Source organism: Daphnia pulicaria, chromosome 1 (genome assembly GCF_021234035.1).
Source record: "Daphnia pulicaria isolate SC F1-1A chromosome 1, SC_F0-13Bv2, whole genome shotgun sequence".
NCBI lineage: Eukaryota > Metazoa > Arthropoda > Branchiopoda > Diplostraca > Daphniidae > Daphnia > Daphnia pulicaria.
Genome location: NC_060913.1, coordinates 33,551,091 through 33,577,768, shown reverse-complemented (window position 1 = coordinate 33,577,768; position 26,678 = coordinate 33,551,091). Strand labels below are relative to the sequence as shown.

The 26,678-nt window shown below is 42.6% G+C and overlaps 4 protein-coding genes across 4 annotated transcripts; all 4 read right to left on the bottom strand.

Moving 5' to 3' along the window:
- Window positions 1–2,604: 2,604 nt before the first annotated feature.
- Window positions 2,605–4,515, bottom strand: LOC124322283. The gene has a single exon (XM_046784270.1). The coding sequence runs from the start codon at window positions 4,513–4,515 to the stop codon at window positions 2,605–2,607; it is 1,911 nt and encodes a 636-aa protein (XP_046640226.1).
- An 84-nt stretch (window positions 4,516–4,599) lies between these two features.
- LOC124322266 lies at window positions 4,600–6,645 on the bottom strand. Its single transcript, XM_046784269.1, has one exon. The coding sequence runs from the start codon at window positions 6,643–6,645 to the stop codon at window positions 4,600–4,602; it is 2,046 nt and encodes a 681-aa protein (XP_046640225.1).
- Window positions 6,646–6,966: 321 nt separating this feature from the next.
- On the bottom strand, window positions 6,967–8,814 carry LOC124322250. Its single transcript, XM_046784268.1, has one exon. The coding sequence runs from the start codon at window positions 8,812–8,814 to the stop codon at window positions 6,967–6,969; it is 1,848 nt and encodes a 615-aa protein (XP_046640224.1).
- A 492-nt stretch (window positions 8,815–9,306) lies between these two features.
- LOC124322234 (DNA translocase FtsK 1-like) lies at window positions 9,307–14,095 on the bottom strand. The gene is made up of 3 exons (XM_046784267.1): window positions 13,832–14,095; window positions 10,904–10,963; window positions 9,307–10,388 (listed from the first exon to the last, which is right to left on the bottom strand). The coding sequence occupies exons 1-3, from the start codon at window positions 14,093–14,095 to the stop codon at window positions 9,516–9,518; spliced, it is 1,197 nt and encodes a 398-aa protein (XP_046640223.1). The 3' UTR covers window positions 9,307–9,515.
- Between the last annotated feature and the right edge of the window lie 12,583 nt (window positions 14,096–26,678).

The following is a 26,678-nucleotide window of genomic DNA, read 5'->3' as shown; positions in this document are numbered from 1 at the left end:
CTGTTTTCAGTTATTAGCCTTGTTAAATTTACGATATGTGTCTAGCAGACAAAAACGTTTAGCTTCTAAATATTTGGGTTAATGTTAGCACATCTGGCAACAGAAATGGGAACTTGGTGAGTTGAAAACATGACTAGATGGTGTTTTGAAGACGTCTGCTTATGGCGTTGATTTTAAAATTGATCATGCCTTAAAGAAGTTCCCGCATCGTTATCTTCTAGTTTGGGCCTCTTGGTTCTGTTGAGTTCATTTGATTTCTTATATGTTGTTCGAGTCTAGGGTCATATCGGGTGTTTCTGTCATGATGGTCATATCGTTGGTCTAGGATTTTGTATTTTTCGTCGAGGTCCGTAGTCAGCTGTCCTGTAGCTGGGTCCTTTATTGGGGATGAGTAGAGGGTTCCATTTTTTTGCTGAGGGTTCCATTTTCCAGGCTTCCTTAGATTTAACTATGATTTTCTTTTTTATGGCTTCTAGTTTTCTCCAGGCGGATTTATTGGAAAGTTGACGCCGCCCCTTTTAGGGTCCCAAGCGTTTCCGGCTCTCCTTGATAATGCAACCACCTTCTTATTGCATTCTGCGTTCCGCTAAACCTTTATCGGCTAGGCTTGCATTTTGTTTGCTGGCTTTCTGAGTTTCATGTTGCCGTTTTGATTGGTAGACAATAGAGCGTTGTGAAATATCAGGTATTTGAGGCTCCGCTGCATCAGAGAACCCTGAGTTACGGACGGTGTTTTCGATGTGATTGTTCTAGTTGATCCAGTCGGCTTTGTGAAGTCCCAGCTGGGAGCCCAGTTTGGGAGATGCGTTGATTTAGACTTTATTGCAATGTGATTTGGGAAATGTTCACTTCCAAGGAACGTCCTCTTTTAACTTCTGATGTGGCCACTAGGTGGAGGAAGATAATAGCTAGATCTATAGTTGACTGGTGCATTAAAAGAAATGGGGGAATTGCCTGGTGCCTAAATTCTTGGGAAATGCTAACATAAGCTTGTCTTTTTTTCCGGGAGGTTAAATGTGGCGCGTCCACTCTGGTTTGGCTGGCAGTTCCTCTCCCATGCCTAGCGTTGAAGTCACCGCAAATGTCTTTCCAGAACGCTTCTGAACTAGCTACGATGTGGGGTTTAAATGTGTGTAGATGTGATTTGAACTCAATTAAATTAGATTTGGTGAGACTTCTTGCATTGTATTGATTAAGGTTAATCATTTTCTTGTTGTGCTTTGGAATCCTGATCCGGTTCAGAGTTTCTTGCTTGTTTCATCAGGTGGTTCACTTCTAAGATTTGCTGTGGATGTGAGATTTCTTAGTCTCTCAGCTGGTTGACTCGTGTCCATTTCTTCGGAGTTAGTGTTTGGGAAGAGCTTGGTAATTAGACGACAGAACTTTCCCAGCTTGTCGCTGGATGATTACTGTCCCGTTTCGAGTGTACTGAGCGATTTTGGAACCTTGCTCACCGTTGAGTCAAATTTTTCCGCCTTCGTTTCCAGGGCCTGGAATTTGTGAAGATCAGCATTAATTCCAGCGATATCTGGTTGCATGGCCTCAATTTTTGACTTCATTATTTCTGTTTCAATTTTGGCGGACGGTCGCCTAGACCACTAACTGCTTCGTTTTTAGAAAGGTGGTTTGAGTGGTGCATGGGGGGGATTTACGTTGCTCGGACGGCGGTTCTCTGGACGCCAATTTCATCCTTTGAAATTTTGGGCAGGCCGGATGGAGAGATTGTAGGGTGTTTTCCTTGGCAGTTGATGCACCGGGGAGGAGCATTGCAGCTAATCATATCTTCGTGTTGGGCTCCACAGTTGTTGCACCTTGCTTTTTCTCGTTAGAACGTGCTTGTGTGATCAAGTCACTGACACTATTTTGAGCATCTTGATGGTTCAGGTCTGTACGGCCTTGGTATGAACCTCATTCCATTCAGGAAAATTTCACGCAAGACCTTCGAATTCTAAGGCAACGGTTGGCGTATCGATTTTGGTTAGGCCTCTCTGTTTTTTGAATCGGTAGACTGATTTCATGGTGTAACATTTAGTATGGGCAGAAAAGATTTATTTCTGAGTGTCTTCTATAGGGACCTGGCTGATTGTTACTCTGGAATCCCTCGCCGATTTTGGTAAAGGACAGGTGACCATGATTCTACCTTACAAAACGTTTTCACTTGTATAAGTTCCGTTTTTTGCTTTTTGGTGATGTGGTGGATGAACAGGTCCTCTCCTGCGGCGATTGTAACACCTCCTTTTTCGAAGGTCCCTAGCTCTGACTCTGATTCCTGGACTATTTCGGAAATTTTTAGGGTTTTCATTTGTTTAAAGGCCTATCATTCTGCTAGTTTGATAAAGATGGGTGCTATGCTTACTTCGGTGTTGAAAGAAGCCATTTAAGGCTTGGGGGCGTCACCTGGGGGAAGGGAGCGGGTGTAGAAAATGTAAAAGGAATGTTCGGAGTGTCGGGCCGTTTACTTACAGTTTTCAAAGTTGAATAAATTAGACACAGTAAACCGTGTCCTCTTCTCTCACGTATATTCTACACACTGAATATTGTACAGTAAATTGGGGGGAAATAAACAATAGGGGGTAGGGTAACAACGACTGAATTTGGGGCCACCTATCGGGGGCCCCCAAGGCAATAGTCGCGTAGGTGCGCCGGAGTTGTTGTGCGGCGTCCTGATCTCGTCGTCTGTTGGAATGGAATATTCCTAACACACTCCCCACCAGAGCCCGTAGCATCCGGCTCGACATCTCCGACGACGTCTTCCGGTTCTTCGGGAGCTGGCGTAGCGTCTCCGACAGCGAGATCGATTTCTGGCTCTGGCAGAGTTGGATTTGGATCCTCTTCCGGCTCCCGGATCGGTTCCGGATTTCCAATTTCGACGTCTTCGGCGAGATCTTCTCGCAGCTCTATAGGGTGAAGACATTGAATGGCTCTATTAATTAAATTACCATTTGGAATCTTGAGCATGACAGAGCGGATGAGTCCGTCGCGGCTTGGAATCAGTTCCTTCACTACTCCGGTAGACCACATGAGTCGTTTGGAGTTTTCGTCGTGGATAACGACGACTTCTCCTAGGCGGATCTTCCTTCCGGATTTTCCTTTGGAGTGGAAGTTGTCTAGTTGGAGTAGATAATCGTCGACGAATCTAGCACAGATGTCAGCGACATATTCCCTCCTGTTCTTGTCCATCTCTTGTAGTACGATGCTGGTCGATGTTGGAGCTAGCAAGTTAACGGCTGGCTCCGGATCGGCACGAGTAGAACGTCTGTTGTTTAGAAATTGGTTTGGAGTTATCGGAAGTGGATCGTCAGCTCCTTCCCCAATATAGCTGAGTGGGCGGGCGTTGATTACGCTCTCGATTTCTGCTAGACTCGCTTCCAGTTCCATGTAGTCAAGGCAGGCTCGACCGTTGGAGCGTCGCAGCAGATCCTTGACGCTCCTCACCATCCGTTCCCAGAATCCTCCCCACCATGGCGCTAGGCTGGCGGAAAATATCCAAAGGGTTTTTCTGGACGCGAGGAAATCTTGAATGGTTGGATCGGCATGGATAGTTCTCAGGAATCGTTCAACACATCGGAAAGTTTGCGCGTTGTCCGAATACATCACTGAGACGGGTCCTCGTCTAGCTGCGAATTTTCTGAAGGCTAGTAAGAAGGAACGTGCCGTCATATCGGGTAGTAATTCCAAGTGAACCGCTCGAGTGACTGCACACGTAAAAAGACAAACATAACTTTTAAGATGGTTCGTTTTCTTAGCTTTAGTTGTTGTTATTAAAATGTCTTGGATTTCGACATCTTCTTCGATTGAATCCTCTTCGCCTACGATTAGAGCTTCGTTTGGAGCGTCTCCTTCAGCGGGTGGCTCCTCGATTCGCTCTTCAGTTGGATCGTCTGCTGGCGTCGGATCCTGGACGCCTGGTGGAGCTTTCCTTTTCTTCCTTCGCTGTGCTGGTTTGTACAGCAGTGGTCCAGCGAAATCGACTCCTGTAACGTGAAAAGATTGTGCATGTTTGAGTCGGTTTAAAGGAAGAGGGGCTGCTAATTCCTGGAATGGTGGTGATGTCAACTTTTTACATTCCACACAAGTAAACAAAGTCTTTTTCACTTGCTGTCGTCCCTTGACTATCCAGAATTTTTCTTTTAACTCGGATAGTGTTACTTTCGCTCCTGCATGTAGTAGCGACTCGTGTTTGTCTGTAATTAAGAAAGTGATTACTATATGTGATGCAGGAAGCAAAATTGGGGGATCGATGTTTCTATCTCTTAGGGCAAGTGATACTCTCCCATGGATTCGAACGAGACGGTCTCTGGCGTCCCAGATTGGAAAAAGTGCAGCGATTTTCTCCTTGGGCTGGATTGTGTTGTCTAACTGTAGCGATTCAAACGCCTTAGGATACCGCTCTCGTTGGAGCTGTCTGTAGATCGTTAGTTCCGCTTCATCCAGCTCCTCTCTGGATAATCTTGTAATCCGGATAACTTTTCCACTTCCTTTTCCATCTGGTCCAATTGCCTTTATCGACTCCATTCGTTCTGGACCGGGAGGTCTGAGCTTCTTTTGACTCCTGCTGAGGAATCGTGAGACCCAGGCTGTACGTCTTAACAGTCGATTTCAGGTGGAAATTTTGTCGAGATTCCAGTCGACGGAGGCTGTTGGAATTGCGATGGCTGCTGTTGTGCTGACCGTCGTACTCCTTGCTTCCGATTCCATTTCGGACTGGATTGTTTGTGGAATTTGGTCGTTGGGAGAATCTGGCCATTCCGTTTCTTCTCCTTTGAGCCAAATCGGGCCGTTCCACCAAAGAGTTGAGGTTACCAGCGTTGGCGCTGGCGCTCCCCGCGAGGCAAGATCGGCCGGATTTTGGAGACCTGGACAGTGTCTCCACCACTCGGGCTGTGAAATTTTTCGAATCGTCTCCACTTGGTTTCGGACGAATGGCTTCCATTTGTTCGGCTCTCCTCTAATCCATCCTAGTGCAACCAAGGAGTCTGACCAGTAGATAGTTCTCCAATACTGGACTTGCATTGCATTTTTTACGACTTCACCTAAACGTACGGCTAAAAGTGAGCTCAGCAATTCTAAACGCGGTAAAGTTACTTTTTTCTTAGGTAGAGGTGCAACTCTCGTCTTGCTGGCCAGTAGGATGATGAGTGGATCTTCTTGTCCTTTTTGGAGTCGGGCGTAGGCTACGGCTCCATACGCTGCTTCAGAAGCGTCTCCGAAGACGTGAATTTCGTGAGAAGTGACCTTTTCGGATAGTCCGATCCATCGTGGAATTTGTAGTTCGGTGAAATCGGCGAGACCAGTCATCACTATCTTCCAAGATTTTTGGATATCGGCTGGAGCTGCTTGGTCCCAACCTATCTCCTTTTCCCAGAGCTTCTGGTAAATAATCTTCAATAAAAGTACAGTGGGAGATAAAAATCCAATTGGATCAAAAATCCTTGCCGAGATACTGAGTATCTTTCTTTTGGTGATTTCCGATCCCACTTCTTCTACTGCTTGGATGATGGATGCTGGGTCGAATTTGAACGAATCGGATCCGGTGTCCCACCGGATTCCTAACACCTTCTGTTGGCCGTCCAAGGCTGGGGAGAGTAGGCCTACGACTTGATTCGATAGTCCTTTCTCCTTCAGGTGTTGTTTTAGGTCTTCGTTGTTGGTTGCCCAGCTTCTCATGTTGAGTTGGGCGTCACTAAAGATCTCGTCCGTTTCGTCGACTCTTTTCTTGGCGATCGATAAATTGTTTGCTCCGCCGAGGTAATCGTCAACGTACAAACTTTCTTCCAGCTGTTGAATAGTTTCTGGAAAACGAGACTTTAGTGATTTGAAATGTTTGTTAATTGTAACACGTAGGAGAAAGGGGCTAGAACTAAGGCCAAAGGGCACTCTCTTCCACTTGTAGGCAATTAGAGGCGATCCAGCCACTGCTGGATCCCTGGGCCATAAAAACCTGATTGCTTCAGCGTCTTCCGGCTGCAGGGCGATGTTTAGAAAAGCCTTTTCTATGTCGGCAATCCAGGCAATCTCGTACTTTCTGAAGCGTAATAGCACTGATAGGAGATCGGGATTGAGATTTGGTCCGGTCTCCAACACGTCGTTCAGACTTGGTCCAAATTTCGTTTTTGCTGCTCCATCGAAGACGGGTCTGATTTTCGTCGTTGATTTGTCGCCTCTGAAGATCGGATGATGTGGGAGATAGGTGTGAAGCTCTTCGTAGTCCATGTTCGCCTCCTCGACGAATTTGCTGTCGATGAGCTTTTGGATTTCTGCGTGGTAATTCACCAAATCTCCTGGATTTTTTCTCAATCTTGCTATTGTACTCTCCACTCTTCCGGTGGCCAACGGGAGATTTTTCTGAAGTCTCCACTTGTCAGTTGTCCAAGGGATCGGTGTACAGTATCTTCCATCTGGCCATCTCGTTATTTTTTCGTCAAAGAAATCGAAGCGATCCTCCGACTCCACTGCATCAGCGCCTTCAAGGTTCGCGAAGTTTTCTATTTTCCAAAAAAGGGAAAGGTCGAAATTAGTAGCAACTTGTTCTTCCTTCTCAAACCATTTACTATCTGCTTCTCCGCTGGATCCGATTGGGGCATCCGAGAATGACGCTCCTATTGGCGGATTTTGGGGACTGGCCGTTCCAGTCTCCTTTTCCATTGGAATTTTGTTTGCTTGAGTTGAAAGGATTTTTCTTTTTTGGCTACTAGTCGCGAATGTTGACGTAATCTGTGGAATCGGATAACTTGACGTTAAAATTAAATTTTGAATCACTTGAGTTCCTGTCTTCGATTTTGTTTCTTGTGATGGTCCAGCAATCATTCTTCCGAGTTTCGTTTGAAACGCGCGCAATCCGCATGGACTCTGTATGGCGGCTTCGTTCGACATGATTTGGAACATCTGGTCCATTCCAACTAAAATTCCAATTGGCTGATCTTCGGTGTGTGCCATCTCGAATCTGTCGTCGACTAATTTTTCGTTTTAGATCCAGAGGCTGCTTGCGAATTCGTTTCCTACGTACGGGCCGGTATCTGCAATATGATCTGATTCTAAAGCCATTAATGTAACTTTTGGGGCGCCTTGCCAGGTGCCCCTTACTTGCATTTCAACGTTTTTCGTCATTTCGGGCTTGCTGGGTTCCTTTTTCTTGAACACTCTTGTGCTGATGTTTTCCACCGCTACTGTCTTCATATTAAGTTGCGATGAGAGTGATTTCAACACCCAGGAACGATGACTCCCGTCGTCTGCAAATAAGATCGCTCTTGTTTCGTTACCGTTCTGGCCGCTGATGATAACTGTTGCCGTTTTCAGCATCAATTGTCCAAACGTGCTTGCACAGGCTGTAGTTGTTGTAGTTGGACTGCTGGCCACGATGCTTGCTGCTGTTGTTGGGTTGGAGACTCGGACGTCTCCTTTGTCGCAGAGAGAGGTGTGATGTCTTCCTCCGCACTTGTTGCAGTTCCGGGTGGATGTGCAATCCTTCAGCTCGTGCTTTGATCCAAAGCAATTGACGCACCTTTTTAGATCAAAAATTATCTTCTTCCTTTCCGCTAGTCCCTTTGGGCATTTTGTCGGCCAGTGAATTTCGCTGCAGAAGATGCAGGGCCTTTCACATACAATCCAACTTGGGTTAAATTTAACGTTTTTAGTTTTTAAGGAGGATTTAACCTGAGGAGCTGGGCTTGCCTTGGCTCCTACTGCCAGTTGTGATGCCGTTGCTGGCGGTGGGTTTGCCGGTTTTGGCTGTTTAGGAGCTGGAGATGGTTTCTCCTTTTCCACTCCTTTGATCCGGTTGTACCTCTCGGCTGCATCGATTTGTTCTCCAATGAAGTTGATGACCATTTCGATGTCTGTGGTTTTGTTCGTTGCCGATTTCGCCCACTCTAGCTGGAGCCTGGAAGGAATTAATTTGATTAATCTTGATCCGAGGAGTCCGCCAAAGGATGATGTGGGGACTCCTAACGTTTCCAACGCGCTGATGTGCGATTGGAGATTCAGCTGGAAGCTCCTCAGAGCTGGAACGTCGTTCCCGTCCTTTACGGGCTGCAAGGCATCCAGTTTCGCAAAGTGCGCGTCGATTAGGACGTCCGTCTTCCCGTACATCCTTTTCAATTCGTCGATGGCGACTTGATAATTCGCATCTGTTAATTCAAGATTGTTAACTAAGAGATACGCTTCACCTTTCAAATACTCCTTGAGGTAGTCGAATTTTTGCACGTTCGATAGAGATGAAGAGTGGACAGCTGCGTTAAATGATTCCCAGAATTGGGTCCATTCCAGTACGTCCCCTCTGAAATGCTTAATTTGTCGCTGCGGCAATCTTGTCGACTGTACGGCTGGAGCTGGAGCTGGCGCTGCCGTCACGTTGATTACTGGTGCAGGAGGTGCCGGAATGGCCGCCATGACTTGGGCAATGATTTGCGCCATCTGTGCTTGACTAGTTGCTTGATTGCCTGCTAGATTGGACGCTTGATTTGTTGCCTGGAAGAGCGTTAACAGTCGTCTGTCTCTTTCATCATCCAACCATTCTTGTTTCTTCTGCTTGATGATTGCTCTCGCTCCAAGTACTTCATCTTGAGTTTGGAGCGTGATGGTCTGCTCCTCATCAAGCTCCTCCTGCGTCGCCTTGCTCGCTCTTAATTTCTCCAAAATATCTCTTGATGCGATCACGTAAGTCTCGTAGAGACCTTTCAATTTTCCTTCTAGGACCTCTAGACTGTTTGCCTCTTGTTGGTTCATCACTTTGTTGGCGTATCCGTTGATCAGGCCTATTGATCTTGTCATGTGGCCTTTAGTTCCTGACCTTGAAGCCTTCAGTTGCTGAACCATTCTTCCTGGTTGTGTAGCTCTTCAAGAGCTGTTGACTGGGATAAACGGATGAAATAGAGAATTAGTTTGATTTTTTGTACACTTATTGACTGATTTGCCCGCCTTCTTTTCCTATTTTCCTTGGGGGTTCGTGGAACGGACGTGTTCCGTTTTGTTTCCACTTGTTTGAAATCCCTTAGATATATCTGAAAAAAAGAAGAATCGGTTTAAATTTGGAGCTAGGGTAATACCCAGGCTCCTAAAAAATTTCGGGCTTGTCAACTCAATTAAGCGAACTGGTTTGTTTTGTTGTTAGTGGCGCCACTCCCGGCTTTCCACTACACTGGGCGAGAGAGAAGATAGAGTTTTTTTTTTTTTTTGTTGGTGGCGCCCCTTGCGGCGTGCCACTACACTGAGCGAGAGATGAAATAGTTTTTTTTTTTTGGTGGCGCCCCTTGCGGCGTGCCACTACACTGAGCGAGAGATGAAATAGATTTTTTTTTGTTGGTGGCGCCCCTTGCGGCGTGCCACTACAGTGAGCGTGATAGAGAGAAAAGGGTTTTTTTTTTTTCGTTTGGATGCACCGATTTCTCGGGATCCTTATGTAAGAGGGTTTTTTTTTTTTTTTTTTTTTAGAGAGGGACAGATAGATAGAGAATATTCATTCAATAATTGTATTTAGCGGTTGGAGCCGCCATGTTCAAGAATACAATTAGATTTACTTAATTGGTTGGGTTCCTCTGCTCCCTTCCTCTGGTATTTCTTCTTGTGTAGAGGTGGCCCGGACGGGTGTTGAAACGGCCTCGCTCTCTCCTTGCTGTTTCGCTCCTCTCGTACGCTCTTCTCAGAGCCGGATTGGCCTCCAATTCTGTTTCAAAATGGCGCCTGTCTTCGTCCGTTGACTCTTCTGACGAGCTGTCGTCCGTTGACGAGCTTTCGTGGCACAGCTGGATCTCGTCTTCCTCCGACTCACTTCCTTGTTGCTGGTGTGGGGCTGCAGCAGCGGCTGCTTCCTCCTCCGACTCGCTTTCCGACTGCTGGTTTGGGGCTGCAGCAGCGGCTGCTTCCTCCTCCGACTCGCTTTCCGACTGCTGGTTTGGGGCTGCAGCAGCGGCTGCTTCCTCCTGTCTCACTGGAAGGAAGACTACTCGGCGAAGTAGACCCCTTCCAACGTGCTGCTCGCGATATCGTACTTGGCGTTGTTGAATGTCGGGCGGAGGTGCCTGGATCGGCTCCTGATCAGCTTCCGGTTCTCCAATCACGACCGGCAGTAAATCTTGAGCCGGTGGTGGAACCGGTTGTGGGGCCGGTTCCTGTCGATTACGGTAGCGTATGTCGCCGTATTCTCTCGGGCGGAGAGCCTCTGCTAGTTCTTCCACGCTGAGGCACCTCCTAGCAATATTCAAGAACGGTGCCAACTGAGGGGCTAGGGCACCTGCTGGCAGCTGCTCAAGCGGGATCAACTCCCTTGGTGGTGGACGCGGTGGCGGTTCCACCCACGCTGGCACCAGACCCGCCTTGCGCAGCCAAAACCGCTTGATCCTTTGCGAACGTTTTCCTATTTTGCTGGTTGTTTTGGAGACCTTTCGGCTCCTCTGTGAATGTTGAGAGAAAGATTATTTCTGACTCGATACCATCAGCAAGCGAAGAATGGATACGGGAGGACACACGTGCAATGAAAAGAGGAGACGAAATCCCAGTAGTTTAGCCCAGGCCGATCTATGGGCCAGAGGTTGGGACGGCGTGTTCAATGGCCGCCCCCTCAGGCTAGCCCGACAACGAAAGGCACAAAAAAAGTCGAAAGAAAGAAAAAAAATTGAATTTTTGGGCATAGGTTCCCCCCTTTTCTACGTCTTTTTTGTTTTTACAATTTAGTAGTTTTAATTTGGGCAGATTTTAACCACCCAACAACAAAAGAAAGAAACAAAGATAAACGTTTGGGGGGTCTAGAATTGTGTAGCCCCAACCGGCTTCACAATTTTGAGTTTTGAGTGAGTTGATTTGAGTGATTTGAGAGGGAGGACACGGTTATGCACTGGGTTAAAAACCGTTCGAAGGACCATGTAGAAAATGTAAAAGGAATGTTCGGCGTGTCGGGCCGTTTACTTACAGTTTTCAAAGTTGAATAAATTAGACACAGTAAACCGTGTCCTCTTCTCTCACGTATATTCTACACACTGAATATTGTACAGTAAATTGGGGGGAAATAAACAATAGGGGGTAGGGTAACAACGACTGAATTTGGGGCCACCTATCGGGGGCCCCCAAGGCAATAGTCGCGTAGGTGCGCCGGTGTTGTTGTGCGGCGTCCTGATCTCGTCGTCTGTTGGAATGGAATATTCCTAACAGCGGGATCTCTTACTATTTTGAAGAAAATAGGTTAACGGGCATTTATGTTTGGTGAACTGTTTTCCACACGTCCGCTCGCTATCACTGTCGAAATCCCCCTTCGTTCCATTATATTTATCAAACACATTCAAATTGTAAACAATTTTTTTAACAGTTTGCAGACAACTTAAACATGTGAAAGTGACAACCTTGACAAGCAAACTCAATTTTTACAGTCCAAGTACAGGCATAGCCTACTATATCTAAGGAAGCCAAAAGGATTGGGATCTACACCATGATATATTAATATTTTACATACTTTCTATAATTTTGGGAGTCGGAGAGAATGTGAGTCAAAACAACATGAGGGAACTTAAAGAATAGCACCCTACGTGAAGTACTTTCGTGCCAGGACATGATGGAGAACGTATAGTTCTAGCGCGCAAGGTTAGACCAGGTTGTACTCGGAGCAATTATATAACATTAGAGCAACGTGTAGAAAAACCGAGCCATTTTACAAGTTTGTAACCTCTCAAGAAAAGTTGCATTCATAAGGAATGGGTTTTGCGTGTATAATTAAATACTTTGGAAATTTCAGAGGGAAACTTGTTAAAAGAAAAAAAAACACAATGTTTCATCAACAATTACCTTTCAATTAAGTGATGCAAAAAAAATGGGTTGACAGTATTACCAATGGTTGTGGCTTCAAAAAATAGTTAAAGGCTATAGCGGATACGTGGTTGTGTTTGCAGTTATTATTTGGAAGGAAGCGATTACATAATGGGATGCTCAAGGACTCAACGTTTAGATACTAAATCCGCTATTCCATTCTACACGCCTGAAAATTGCGAGGTGATAAAAAACATACTTGTCGAGGAATATTTTTTGGGGGAGTCCAAAACTTTTAAAACCTAAAGAAATTTTATTGTTAAAACGAAACATATAGATCAATTTTAATCAGGAGCAGATACAAGCTTCACATAATAAAATTGATGGAAATCTCTAAAATTAGCTATTGAGTAGTTACAAATAACGAGTTAGAAGTCCCAGGTGAGACCACCCAACAAAGCTTTACTTGAACAACAAAGCCCTACACCTCACTTGAAAAAACATTTTTTTTACTAGTTTACCCATTTAAAGGAACCGGATCGGCAGCTGTCCAGCGATTGGGGGGGGGGGGGTATAGTAGGAAGTAGCATCCTACTTCCTACTATACCCGTCTATACTTGAACGACAACAATGCCGAAACTGCATTAAAAACTGAAACAGTCAATGAAACCAGCAAACAGTAGAGTGACTTTTTACAATTGGTTTTTGAAATTGGTAATACTTGTTATATGACCTTTTGGTCCTAGACCTCCTGAAAACCAATAAAAATCCTAGACCTCAATAATTTGGCATAAGGCTAGACATAAAATAAAATAAAATTGTAGGTAAGAAACGCCATTTTATTTTTGATATGTCAGATATGACAAACCCACGTAAGGACTTTACGTCAAACTTGCAAATATTCAAGCAAAACAGTCTTAACGTATATTTAACAGACAAAATAAACAGCCAAAATTCCCACATGGTAAAGGTGCTTCCAGACTGGTTTTTTATGCACCTTTGACGTACAGTCCTTTCGTTTGTTTGTTATTTCATACATAAAATGGCACATTTTCCCGACACTTACATTTTAGTTCTCATGTCTCGCCTTATGCCAATTAAGTAAATCCATTGTTTCTATTGGTTGACGCTTCCATCAAATGTATGTAGCATAGACAAAGAACCCCCAGAGAAGGCATAGTAAATGATTTAGATGACGATGTTTATTCTGGCAAGGCTCTTTGGAATGAATGCTGTTCTTTCTGCATCGAACAGCTAAGGTAAGACCCATGATGATTCGTAATTAAACTGCATTGCCCTATCAATTTTTTATGTTCAGAGTCGTTAAAGGGCAAGGGGAACTGAAACAGCGACGCAAATTTTTTAGGGCGAAAAAAATGACCTGGTTAACTGAAGTTTACAGAAGTTAAATATATATATTTTTTAAATTCAAAATATTTTAGATTGTGGAAATATTTACCGATGACGGTACTATGCAGAGAATTATATGAAATAAAGCTGAAAACACTTCTGGGAAATCGAAACCAAATAATGTAAAAATTATCGGAAGTTGATTATTGAACCTCCGATTGAGATGTAAAATTACACTTAATATAGTTGCATTTATGTTTCTTCAACTACTAAATTATTTGTATACAATCTATTCTCTTCAGACAGTAAGAAAATGATGAGTTTGGAATATCTTACTCGAAGCGACGGAAGGCGCAAGTTCCAAAGAAAAAATTATTTTTTGAAAGGCTTATTGAGAGAAAAACGGAGAAAAATGAAGAAAGAAAGAAAAACTATGAAGAACAATAAGATAACGGATGATGCTGTTTCAGCGCATATGCAGACAATCGCTTTGCTTTATTCAAAAACAAGCATCAGGACAGGAGAAAGCTTCCTTATAACTCATTCTAATATGGCGTTCGATTGTTAGGACGCTTACCGGTGTGAAGGCTTCCACGGATCGTGTTCAAGTATCATAGCACTCATGGCCTCGTTGTCAGATTCCCATAAGCCAAGAATTTTCACCTTTTGGCGTTTTCTAAGTGATCTGCGTAAGGGAGCTACAGCATTTTCATAAGAGAAGGAGTGGTGCTCTTTCGTTTTCTGAATCCACTTCTGGATGGAAGCGGATGGGCGTCGGAACATTTCTGTCACCGATTAGTGGGGCGTTCAACCACGGGCATTTCTCTTCCTCTTCCAGCTTCGAGTTCATCGAATAAATGTTCATCGTTTTCTTGCCGTCTTGGTAATCCGATTTCGGGGAATTATTTTCAAGCTCGTGCTCAAGGTTTTCTATGTCACCAAGCTGATCACTCTCTATTCCCTTGAATGGATTGAGTGGTAAGTCAATAAGTGTTGAGGCAACTGGATTCTCCATGGAGTAACTTTACATTGTGTTCTCGTAATTTTGGACGTGGGTACTGACAATTATTCTCTTTTCAAATATTTACGTCAGATTTGATGCGAAAAAACTGTTCATATGGAATTTTCAGTTTCCCTTTTGATGGTTCACGATTCAAATATTGGCGACATGTTTGACTGATTCACTCCAGAACCACAGTGGTGAGTTGCTTGAATCTAGCATCCTACGAGCTGCTTCCGTGATAGAGCGGGGTTATCTTTTTGGTACTCTGTTTTGAGATCGCGTGTTTGAGACACTCATTTCAAGTTTGACATTTCTGTTAGATCCTGAGTTCTGAACTCGTTGTTATCATATTTACCCCCGCCGTCCAAACTGTCAAGATATCATCACCAGTATAGGTTTTAACGGGAAAAACCAATAATCGGTAGTTAATACGAAAATATTTCTGATTTCTTCTTAATGACATAGACAGCAACAAATAAGCCGCTGAAATTGGCGCTTGCCTCCAATTGATTTGTAAGGAATTGGGCCACAGACGTCGGAATGGGTTAGTTCCCCAATGGTACACGTTTTTTTTCTCTCATCAGAAAATGACAGCCAGTGCACTTTAACACTAGCAATTCGTTATATATTGATGGGTTTTCTGTACTTGAATTACATCGGTGAGGTTAAGGTTAAGGCCGTCGACAATCTTTTTGTGGTGCATCCACCGAAGTGTTCTCATATTGATGTACCCAGTGCGTAGATGTGCTATAATACTAGTGTCTAGAGGATCAACTATATTTACTACATATTTTATGACGATGTTGGATTTAGCGTGGAGATGATAAAGAGTAAGACCGACTCTTTCACCATTGTAGATTAATTCGTTTTTGAGATAAATTTCCATATGATGATCTTTGAAAGATACTTCCATTCCACTTTCCTGGTTCGGTAGTCACGATTCTACCACTAAACTCGTTATTAAAGATAACAAAATATCTTATACCTCCCAAGAAAAGTGTACGACATCGGTCCAAAGACGTCACTCTTGAATGTTCCGCCGATCTGTTTCTTTAAGTGTTGAAGATTTGTACATGGTAACTTTTACTTTTAGCACAGTATGTAAAGACACAAAACTTCTTAAGTTGATTCCTTCAATAAGTTTAATTTTAAACATTTTTCTAATGTGACGAGAATCGGCGTTGCTCAATCGTCGGTGCGAGGTAACGAAAGAAATCATATTTTGAAGTGAAATTGGAAAGTCTTCTACATTCTTGGTAAGTAATACATTTTTTTGCTACTTGTTCTCAGGTTTTTTTACAAGTTGTTCGTTATCGCAGAAATAATATTTTTTTCCAAAAACAAGTTTTCGTTGCAGCTAGGTGTTTTAGTATGATGTTTTAGACGACATAAATAATAAAATGCAAAATAAAATGATAAATTATTAAATAAAGGTTTTTTTATTACCTGGGCAAGATATTCTCGCTCCTCGTTGCCAAAGCATGAATTCCTGTAACAGGTGAATAATTTGATTCCTTCATCAGCAGAATCATAAAAACTGAGAATCTACCAATTCTTTAGTTATTCTCAAAATCGGCAAAATTGTGCTAATGCTGGGATAAAATAATAAGTCATTGTCACTTCCTTCTATTTTCAGTAAATTAAAGAGGGGACTTTATCCAAGAAGGCGGTACTGGTTTTTTGACATCGCACCATACAATTTTAGGTTTAGATTTGTTCGGTGTAATATTGTTTCACTGGATTGAAGAAATCTGGTGTAACACTAATCATGTAGTTGAAACTTCTACACTGGAGGACGTAAAGTAATAGTGACCCCGTGAGAGATACTACATTGCCTATTTATCATGGTCAAACAACAAGGTCAAAAGACCAATCGTTTTTGCCCTTACTGGTTCCATATAACAAGACAGCCTTACCCCTTGTTATGTTTCCACGCAAGGTCGAACGTACTTGTACATTCTTAGTACATGCTCATTTCCATGAAAGAGGAAGGCAGCCCAACTACATGTTACTAAGCGAGGTCGAACATAACAATACATTCGTCCTTGCTTGATGAAAGACGACGAGTACGGAGTTCGGACTGTATGATCTCAACGTAACAGTATCTCACGTGTTCTCAACGTGAAAATATGTCGGTTTGGTATGTTCTTTCTACTTGTGTCATGTAACCGTTTCATCATGAGAGACTTTTCCGCGTTACGTAACGAGTCGTCATATAAGGTAAAGACACCAGCTCTTCAGTTAGATAAGATAAGTGCTTTAAAATCGATTTGATCGTTTCTTTCCTGGCTTCATAATCATATACTGGTACTGCAGCAGTGAGAGACGAATGCAAGAAGTACTTTCTGTAGAATAATCCAATCTATTCGTTCAACTTCATTGATTTCTGTGGGACTCATTCAAACGACCCAGTGACTAAATAAATCTCCAAAATTTAAAGACCTTCTAATACATAAACCTTTTATGATACCTGAACGTCTTATATCCATTGATGTGACTGAATTTACGGCTGAATGTATGTAGGCAAAGGTGTCAATGATACAACAAAACTTGCGGCATCTTCTATCTACCTATTTGTCCAGGGAAATGGTCAGAATGGATGTAGGACGTTCAGGCCTCGGCATTCAGGCCCCAGCGTTCAGGTCCCGGCGTTCAGGCCCAGGCGTTCAGGCCCAGGCGTTCAGGCCCCGGCGTTCAGGCCCTACTTTCTATGGGAGCCTATAGAGAATAAAAGAAAACTAAATTTTCTTAATCTCCCGCGAAAGCCAGTCAGTCAAACTTTGAAATACGAGGCTGTTCTATCTTAAAATGGCAGCAATTCTTCCTACTACTACATCTTGCTTCAAGTGCAAGAAGAATTTCTCGAAGACAAGAAATCCCCAGATTATGACATGCATGGAATGTCAAGAACATTTTCATTGGGCCTGTCTTTTTTCCAGGCACTTTGTCAGCCCATGACAATGTCCTGATGAAAAAAAAAAACAAGTGATCAGTTTAAAATGTTACTTATGTGTCACTTCAACCGTGGAAGAAGTGCGTGCACTTACCCCAAAAAGAGCAGCCAAAGCTAACCCAGCCTAGCCATCTACTAAATGGGTTCGTGATTCTCGAACAAGGCCAAGGAGGCAGTTGTTAAGAGATCACGAAAGGAGCCGACATCACAGCATCCTACCAGTGAACCTCCTACAAGGCCAAGTGTAATTGCAGGATTGAGTTCACGACAAGCAACTATATACGGTCGTCGTTTCCACCTCAACTCCACTCAAATGTGTTGGATTTCCAATTACCATGGCCCAATTTGGTGATTGGCCAGATATGGCTGTCAATGTCAACATCGTGATTATCCCTGTCATCGCTTCCTCAGACAGCCAGCTTGTTGCAGCTGAGTGGAGTTCACGGTATGATTTTCCTATTCCTGTTCCTGAAGATACAGTAGAGCTGATTGTACGCCCTACCGAGCCCACCCAACCTGATACATTTCCAGTAAGACCAATTGTATTGCCATCAGACACAAATGAATCATCGGATGATGACGATGTGCCTGATGACGAACGATACCAATGACACATAGTGGAATCTGCAATTAGGAAGTATGTCTATGTTTATGTTTCAAATTTATATCTAGTGTTCAAAACTAATTTATCTCCTAACTTATATAGGGGAAACCAAACAATGCTTTACGGAAGAGGGAGATCTTTTGGAATTAAACGAAATCTGAAGCCTGGTAATGTTTCTTGGCGGTGCCATTTTCGGGCACCACCAAACCCCTGTCAAGCTATTATGATGCAAAAGGAACATGATTTAATTTTAGGAATGAAGGCACACACCTGCAAGGCCAAATTGGAAAAGCAAACATCTATGCAACAACAGCGCAAGTTGTCGAGCCTATCTTCTCCAAGCATTTCGATAAAGATCCCGAAAGGATTTTGCCGGTACTCGATAACATCCTGAGAGTGGCTAGAAGATCCAAATCACATATGGTCCCAAAAACCCACTCAATATGGATTTTGACTTGGGTGATTTCTTTTACTGCACTCTACTTAACTTAAGTTAACTAATGTCTATCGATCTGCAGATGATTTCCTCCCATTCTTCCCTGAAGGTTTTTTCTGGGCTGATGTGGAAGTCAAGACCGCTACCGTTCGTTCATGGGTGTCATCTAATATTTGCCACAGAAAAGCAATTGAAGCTGTTAAAAAAGCCAAATGTTGGTACATTGACGGTACCTTCTTCATAACCCTTAAGCCGTATCAAGTGTACGTCATCCGCGCTTTTATACGGCACGGCGAACTTGAAAAACAGATATAAAACTAAAATTGAAAAAAAAAATTTAAACTTCTATTTATTATTAGGTGCCTCTTGCCTTTTTGAACATGTCACACAATTACAAGAAGGACTAAGAGACGGTTTTTGTAAAATTTATTTAGATTCTCGAAGATCCAATAAGTGGGTAATAAGGGGAAAGAAATCATGTCAGATTTCGAGGCGGCAGTTTGGGTAACACTTAAGGAGTTGTTGTAACAAGCTGAGGTGAAAGGCTGCGGCTTTCTCTCAATCAAGCAATGTTAAAGAACATGAAGAAAATAAGACTAGGCCCTATTTATAACAGGGATAAAGCGACGCGAACTATATGCAGGTTAATAATAATAATGATTAATAAAAAAACAAACAAAAAATACTTATTCTTTAGAAAATTGATGAGCCTTAACCTCTTGCCGGCGGAAAAGATATTAAAACGATTTTATTTAATTAGAGGAAATCAGTAAGACGCGTAATAGCGCCTTACTGAAACCCTTCCGCAGTTACGTAGAACGACAGTGGATCAAGTATTCAAAATGGCCACTAACATCATGGTCGATTTTTATGCAACATCGTCAGACAAATAACAATGCAGAAGGTACTACACTACTATAGTACTACAGTATAAATAAATTCGAAAATAAAAAACAAATAATTTTAGAGTACCAAAATTTTCTCAAAATGGAGATTGAAACAGCCCGAGTGAATCTGGCCAAATTCATTCGGGTAATGAAAGCCCAGGTAAAAAAGATAACTGGAAAGCCAAGTTAATTTTGCAACGGCAACAGCTACAATTGATAACAAAAGGTAAATTTAAATTAATAGTAAATAATCTTAATTATATGTATGAAATTTCCATTCAGATTCTACTCATTTAAATAGAAAACTAATGGAAGTATGGACTAAATATCAAGACAAAGCCCTATCCTCTAAGGAGCTAATATGTGAATTGGCTAAGCTTGGCCGGAAACAAGCTAAGGAAACCTGGGAGGAGCTTGAAAACGCCGAAGGTCAAGAAAAGGAACAGGAATCGCACAAGAACAGTATGAAATGCCTATTCTTACATAAAATGAAGAATGCAGAACTTCTCCTCAAATACTTGCATTTAAATATTTAAAATTTTGGACGTTCACTTCCTTTACTAAAATACTTAAATAATAATCAAATAAATATTTAAATTTTTTGACGTTCAGGCCACAACAGCTGGACGTTCAGGCCCACATAGAAAGAAGGACCTGAACGCCGGGTCCTGGGCGCCGACTCCTGGACGCCGGAGCCTGAACGTCCATTACCCACATCGATGGCCAAATAGAAAAAGACTCCCAAAGCTTTAATTTATAAATTTTTTGAAGCTTGATCTCTTATAAAATCGATTCTCCATAGTTGTAATAATTTGTTTTGGCGCTTTCTACTTTTTATAAAAGTAATATATGCATAATATGAAAAGAGAGCAAAGTGGAAATACTGATTTAAAGAAAATAATAACGGTAATTGAACACTCACTTCCACTCTCCTTCTCCCTGAATTGTTTACCTCTACAGAAAATTTAGAAAATAAAAATCAGATGTCTGACTGTTCCAAACGCTCCTAACTTGTGTCTTTTCCTGCTACCATTCTTAGAACTGAATTTATGTATAATTTCAGACCTATTGAAATGTCACGTTGCCATCAACCCTAAGGACAAGAACTCACAGTTGATAATGACGGAGGGCCACCTGAGCGTCAAAACGATGCACATGAACTCATGAAGGGACACGGGCACCGGAAAATCTTGTCTAAGTCCAAGAACAATGTGCATCCCGTCTTGCCGAAAAGTGTGTATCTGAGATGATAAGCATAACAAACAATTGATGAGTCAGTTTTGTAGACTCAACTCTTACCATTTCAGTTAGAAAACGTAATGCGAGATAAACAAAGGTAAAGAAAAATTAAGAGCTACCTATTGGAACGAGAAAGAGGTGTGTTATTAACTAAATACCTGTCGAGAGGCGGAATAAATGACTTCTATCTTAGAGTGCTAAAGACAGTGGACTGTCATTGCGCGGGTGAGGTAAGTTCTGCCATTTTCTAGAACAGATAGAGGGTTGCCAAATTATGGGTGCAACATTTCACCTTCTACATCATTTGGGCGCGAAATATTATTTCTGACAAAACAATTATTATTGGAAATCATGTTATTATTTTTAATTGTGTATTTTTATGTATGTTTTCATAGGTTATAAGGCCAAGAACCGGAGTAACCCCCCACTAGAAGGAAAAAGGGAAGAAAAAAAGGCCCGGATGTTAAATGAAAGGAAATCTTTATTCAACGTCGTTATCAACGTTCACCGTCAGTACGCCTTCTATATTCTCCCTCCCAGTTGCCTATTTTTCCAAATACAAAGATTTTAAATGTTAGGGGCAGGGGGAGAAAAAAGACAGGCTATCGCTATGACCTTCTTTTAAATCTAAGTATTTGCAAAATAGGCAACTACGGGACACAAAGGGGGAATATCCAACAAATGAAAAATATCCTTTTTTATTAAAAATTTTTGTGATTTTCAAATGGCATGGTGGTCAAAATTAAACATCAGGTTATCACAAACTGCCGAACTTTTTCTTATAAATGACGCAAACTACGCATGGTTGGGTGATGTACTGACTTAAAAGAAAGATGGAAAAGAGAAAGTTGCCAGCTTTCTCAGCAGGAGACTCCTCGCGAACGAAGCAAACTGGGCGTCCAATGACTGGTTTAGAGTGGTTCGCCGTAGTATGGGCCATAAAGAAACGGTCTACAGCGACAACTTAATAGCACTGTCACTGTGAGGAAAAAGGACCTCACGGGTAAATTTGCACGCTGGGTCATGGATCTGGCCGAGTGCGATTTCCAAATCTTGCACTGCACCGGTCCATCTAACGTAGTTGCGGATGCATTTTCTCGACACCCTCTAACTTCCCTTTTTTCTCGATACACCCCGCGCTTACGTAGGAGGTGTTTGTGAGCTTTGCTTATATGGAGTCTCTTTCGAGGAGGGAGGGTCCGAATTGGTTGTGGGAAAGGCGACAGAAAAAATTCATGTTCGGTGCCGTAGTTTCCCTCAATAGTGCCACGTTGTCATGTGTAATAATGGGGAGATGTTCAGCCAGTTGGTATCCTAGCCCCTCCTATCCCCCCCCCACCTACCACAATTGACCTCGAAAAATTTTCACTGGCGCAACATGCTGACCGCATCTTTAAGACAATGATCAACAGAATACAAAGAAAACCCTTGTTAAACAACTTTCTAAATTTTCGGGTTTAAAGGAGTGGGAATTTTCGGATGAGGAAACCCAAGGGGTCTTCCGCCTAAAGAAGAAAGTCCTGTATCGGCGGAACATTAGGAAGAGCGGGCACGTGCTGCTCCTTTGTGTGCATACGTTTTCAAAAGGTCGCAAGGGCGTGTCATGCCCCTTCGAGTGACCATGGAGGCAAAATTAAAACGATTAAGAGGATTCTACAGTGGTTTTGGTGGCCAGGTGCTGCCAAAATGGCCCGCAACTTATGTGCAGCTGCAATTTCTGACAAATAAGGAAAGTACAGCGTAGGCGACCAGCTGAATCTTATTCTGAATCTTATTCCTCCGCCTGGTCGACCATTCATTATTTGGAGTTTAGATCACATGGAATCATTGCCAATCAAACAGGGGGAAACCGATTCATAATAGTTGCTGTAGATTATATCTCCAAACTACTTCTTGCCCAACCAGTTCCATTCATGTGCCGGAGCCCCAGCTATTAGTTCCTAAAATTGGATTATCAACCACCACGGAGTCCCGCATCACATTGCATCCGACCAAGCCTCTGACTTCACTTCAACGGAATGGCGCGATACGCTCTCACCGTTTGGAGTAGCACACTCTTTAGCGACCACTGAACAGCCGCAAACCAATTGCCTAGGTGGTAGAGTGGCAGAATGCTGTCGTAATCGACAAACTCGCGCCGTTCGTCTCAGTGAGTCGAAAGCAGTTGGAAAACCTACAAGAAGCGAACAGCGAAAACGAACAGCGAAACATCGGTCCATTCCAAATTATGCGAACTCGGCCCTAACACTTACGCAGTGGAAGACAAATGGCGAGTTTTTAACGCTCACATAGGCCAAATTAATCGTTACTTAAAAAAAACAAGACATGGAAACGGAAAAATCCAGCCAATCAAGTCAGACGGAGTTAGACTTATCGCTTCCCCAGTCATCGGCCCAATCATTAGACGATGCATCATCAGACGGAGACTCATCATCAAAGGAGGAGTCGTCTTCTTCCCGGTTGCCCTCGGTTTCAAGTGCAACTGGGTCGTCGTCATCTCGTTCATATTCGCCATCCGATTCGTCTCTTTTTGCTTCATCGTTTCCCCCACTGGACAAAGCGAGCCCTGAACTAGGACTCCCACTGGATAGCTTCCAGTCGCCGTCGACTTCCGGTCTAAGCGCCACTGAAGTTGGTCCTCTTCCTACTACAGTTTCGCTCGGCCTTGGAGATGTAGTCTGGTGAGCGAGTGCGTATATACCAGGCTTCCCGCTGTGGCCAGCACTAATCACCCACGACCCCGTCTCCTCTGTAAAAACCAAAACACAATCCGTCGGAAGAACAAAATTTTATTTTTCCATGTCGAGTTTTACGCGGAGCTGGTTGTCGGCCAAAAGTTGTTACGTTTTAGCGGTGGCTTAGAAGAACTACTCGCAGAAGATGGCAATTTCCGTAAGCATGTTCAAACCAAATGCAAGATTTTTAAATCCCTTCATCAAACCATCTGGGTTGGTAGAGAAGATTGGCAGCTCGCCGTGGTAGAAGCCAAGCCCAACAGCGAATCATTTTGCTAAGGTCCTCTTCAATCACCTTGCCACATCACCCATTTTATGGTTGATAGAAAGGTAGATGGTACATCCCAAAATAACAATTATTCTCCTAACCATAAAAAAACTAGACAGAAAACTAAAAAAGAAGAAATTCTAGCTTGTGGAATGTCAAAAACACAAGAAAAAACCAAACAGCATCACATTCCTAGACTTTCTTTAAATTTTATGAGTAAACTAGGGTGAATTATACATTAAGAATTTCAGTAGTAGATGCAGAATGTTCTAAACTGTGATATTTCTGAACATTTTTATGATTAGATAAGTATTACTATGCTGAAATAATAAAAAACACACTTTCTATTACGTATTACCCCCTCAACGTTAAGAATACCCATTGGCGCACGATCCTGTATTGAGAGGATTACAACTCAGCATCCGCAACTTGTCTATTGTTCACAAATTGTTGATTACATATTGCTATGAGATCCCACAGTACGTTTTTGCCGGGTTTTATGTACTTAGTAAGTAGACATAATGCTCATTTTTTTTTTAATTTAAAAAATCTGTGAAAACAATTTGTTTTGTCAAAGTATGGACATCGTTGTGGATGTGTTGAAAAACAAGTATAAAATCTCTCAGTCGCCATCTATGATCAGTTTCATTGACAACGTCATTCGGTATTCTGTTTTTAAGTTATCTTGTGGTCCTGAGGGGCATGAGATTAGACATTTTATCTCAGCAAAAATTTAACTCTGAATTTTTCTTGTTCAACGCTTCCAAAAGCCATCGGATCGTCAGCTCTAAAGGGTAAAATATAATGTTATTATAACTTTTAAATTTTTAGTTTTACAACAGTACATCTTTGAATTCCTAGTTGCATATGCCATTCAGATGTCGGATCACTGTACTTTTGTCCAAAGATTGATGTTTCCAAACAAATTCCTCGTGAGGCAGCTGCAATAAAAATTAAATAAAATTATAATTTAGAATAAAATATTGCTTAGTTATAATAAATAAATTGCTTAGAATAGCTAAATCTACCTTTTCTAGTAGCTTGACGCTTGACACACACATATCAAGTCGTAAAGTCTTGGATAGAGTATCTTGTCAGGAAATTCAGCGCAGATGGTACTATCCATATATTCTGGTGTCGAAGAAGCATCGCGGCTGTCGACCCATACCAGCAGGCGGCAATGAGGCAGTCCGCGTTTCTGAAATTCGATTACTTCGATTCTGGCCGTGGCGAAACCCAATACTTGCTTTTTCTCGATATCATCGATACACTCTCTTTTCTTCAACTGGAATACTCTTGCGACCATATCGGGACGATCTTAAGCCTTCAAGTAGTTTGGGATAATAGCAAGTATTTCCCTCCACTTGGGATTGCAGGTAAACGTTAAAAAAAAGTTGGTTTGCCAAATTTCCCACCAATTGTCTTGGCGTCATGGTATTTTTTTTTTCATGGCTCGAGGACTGCCAATGAAGGACGAAGGGAGAATGTAGATCGAGCCAACTTCCACGTTTTCTCTCTCTGCTCGATTGTTGATGTTATCCATCATACCGCAGTAGCGCTCAACATGCAGCTCTGCCTGGTGTTCTATGAGGAATTGTATGCGGTTCCCCTCAATCTTGACGTAAGAATCGACAAAATACATGTGAATGACGGCACCCCAGCCAAAACGTTATTGAAATCACCGCGGACTGACATGCGCGAACTGTAGAACTCGGCTTGCGTCACTCTTGAACGTGGGCCTCTGTTTCTGTTCGGTGGTCGATCGTCGTTCTCCTCGTCCGCTTCTGGTTCTTGTTCTTCACCTTGCTCATTGTCAATCACATCATTGTCATCTGCTGCAGCCATTTCATCACGTATGAAAACTCTAGGATTGGGCCACAGGGGATCAATCTGCTCCTCTTCATCTTCTTCAACAATCATGGCCATTGCCGTCTGGTGTTGGTATAAGGCATTCGGGTATGCCAACCGTCATCACCGTTGGGGAATAAAAGTGGGTAACACATCGGATCACACACGGGCTTTTGTGTGTCAATCTGGATGAATCGTGAATCGTCGGTCTCTGACAGGAATGTAGAGACTGTCACGAATATCTCTCTTGGCTGGCGGTTCGCCTAGTCTGTCCCACTTTTAGGATTTTTTTTCTTTTTTGACGGCCTTTGGATAGGGGATGGCGAAAAAAATTTAAAAAAAATAAAACATACTAAAAATAAGAGAAAAAAAAATATCTCCCAATCATACTATAGCTGGGCAAAATTTACTTTGCGAGTTATTTATGTTTAAAGTTTCGACTCCGTGGCCCACCTCTAAAACGCAGGAGAGGCCTAAAGTCACGTGGTTCTTGGTGCGTTCGCTCTGGTCAGTTGTTAACCAATGGGAGCAGATCACGTGACCGGCAACAGCCAATGGAATGGGTATCCTTGAAAACATTTTCATTCTTTTACCGCATTACACACTTTCTTACCAGTTGCAAGAGGGCAAGATGTTCCATCGTTTCTTGGAAGGATTTATCAAAGCGGATTCCAATAACCAGATTCCAACCACATACCAGATTCCAATAACATCCCCGTAGTGGATATTCACATGTTTTCGGATTACATTAAAAAAGATTCGAATTTCATTGCTCCTGAATGCGTTGCGTAAAAGCAACAAGAAACGGTCGTGAGTCTTACGGAGATTCAGCCATTGGCTATGTTCAATTAAAGAGAACACATGGTCAATTGCAGCATGCTGCCCTGAACAGAGTGTCCGCAGTAAAAGCTATCGGGTTCAAGTCGAAATAGACTTGACTAAATCTGAAATCAAATCAGCTGTTTGCCATGACTGTATAGCAAGTGCTGGTGGATGCAAACATGCCCTGGCTGTGTTAGGGTGGCTCCACCAAGAGAGTGAGAAAAAAGCGTTACTGAAGTAAAAGCTTACTGGAAGAAAAGTAAACTTTCTAGAGTCGGAAATACAATAAAATTCGTGGAGGCTAAGTCGCTGTGTTCACGGTAAAAAAAAATCCCGGTTTTCTTCAACCCTAGAGCGAAAAAAACTCCTGCCAATAGTTTTTATCGAGAAGTTGTAGAATGGGCCAATACTGTCACACCGCAATCGCAAAATTTTAGATCTCAGAGTTCACTTTACTATCACGTCAGTGAAGAACTGAGTTGGTGTGATAAAGTTGATATTCACGTTCTATCACTGCGATTCAGAAGCCACCATCAATCGACGAATGTATTTGATTTTTTAGCCTTTTCAAAATCATACACAACCATGGAAAATTGCAAAGTAGCTGAAATGAATACACGTGATCAGTCAGACAATGCTGAATGGTTTCGACTAAGGTATGAAATAACTTAAAATCTTCCTGAATTCCATTTTGACACATACATATAATATTTCAAAGGTATTGTCGTATTACGGCATCAAAAGTTTAAGATGTTGAGAATATACAAGGTTATTCGAGTCACATGAGGCATCCGTATTAACTA

Excerpts from the sequence above, each read along its gene's own strand:
- LOC124322283 (XM_046784270.1), bottom strand. The coding sequence starts at position 4,515 with ATGGAGTCGATAAAGGCAATTGGACCAGATGGAAAAGGAAGTGGAAAA.
- LOC124322266 (XM_046784269.1), bottom strand. The coding sequence starts at position 6,645 with ATGGAAAAGGAGACTGGAACGGCCAGTCCCCAAAATCCGCCAATAGGA.
- LOC124322250 (XM_046784268.1), bottom strand. The coding sequence starts at position 8,814 with ATGGTTCAGCAACTGAAGGCTTCAAGGTCAGGAACTAAAGGCCACATG.
- LOC124322234 (XM_046784267.1), bottom strand. The coding sequence starts at position 14,095 with ATGGAGAATCCAGTTGCCTCAACACTTATTGACTTACCACTCAATCCA. Across the intron at positions 10,964-13,831 it reads CCATCCGCTTCCATCCAGAA|AATATACGTGAGAGAAGAGG; the intron begins GTGGATTCAGAA and ends TTCAGTGTGTAG. Across the intron at positions 10,389-10,903 it reads TTTATTCAACTTTGAAAACT|AGGAGCCGAAAGGTCTCCAA; the intron begins GTAAGTAAACGG and ends CAACATTCACAG.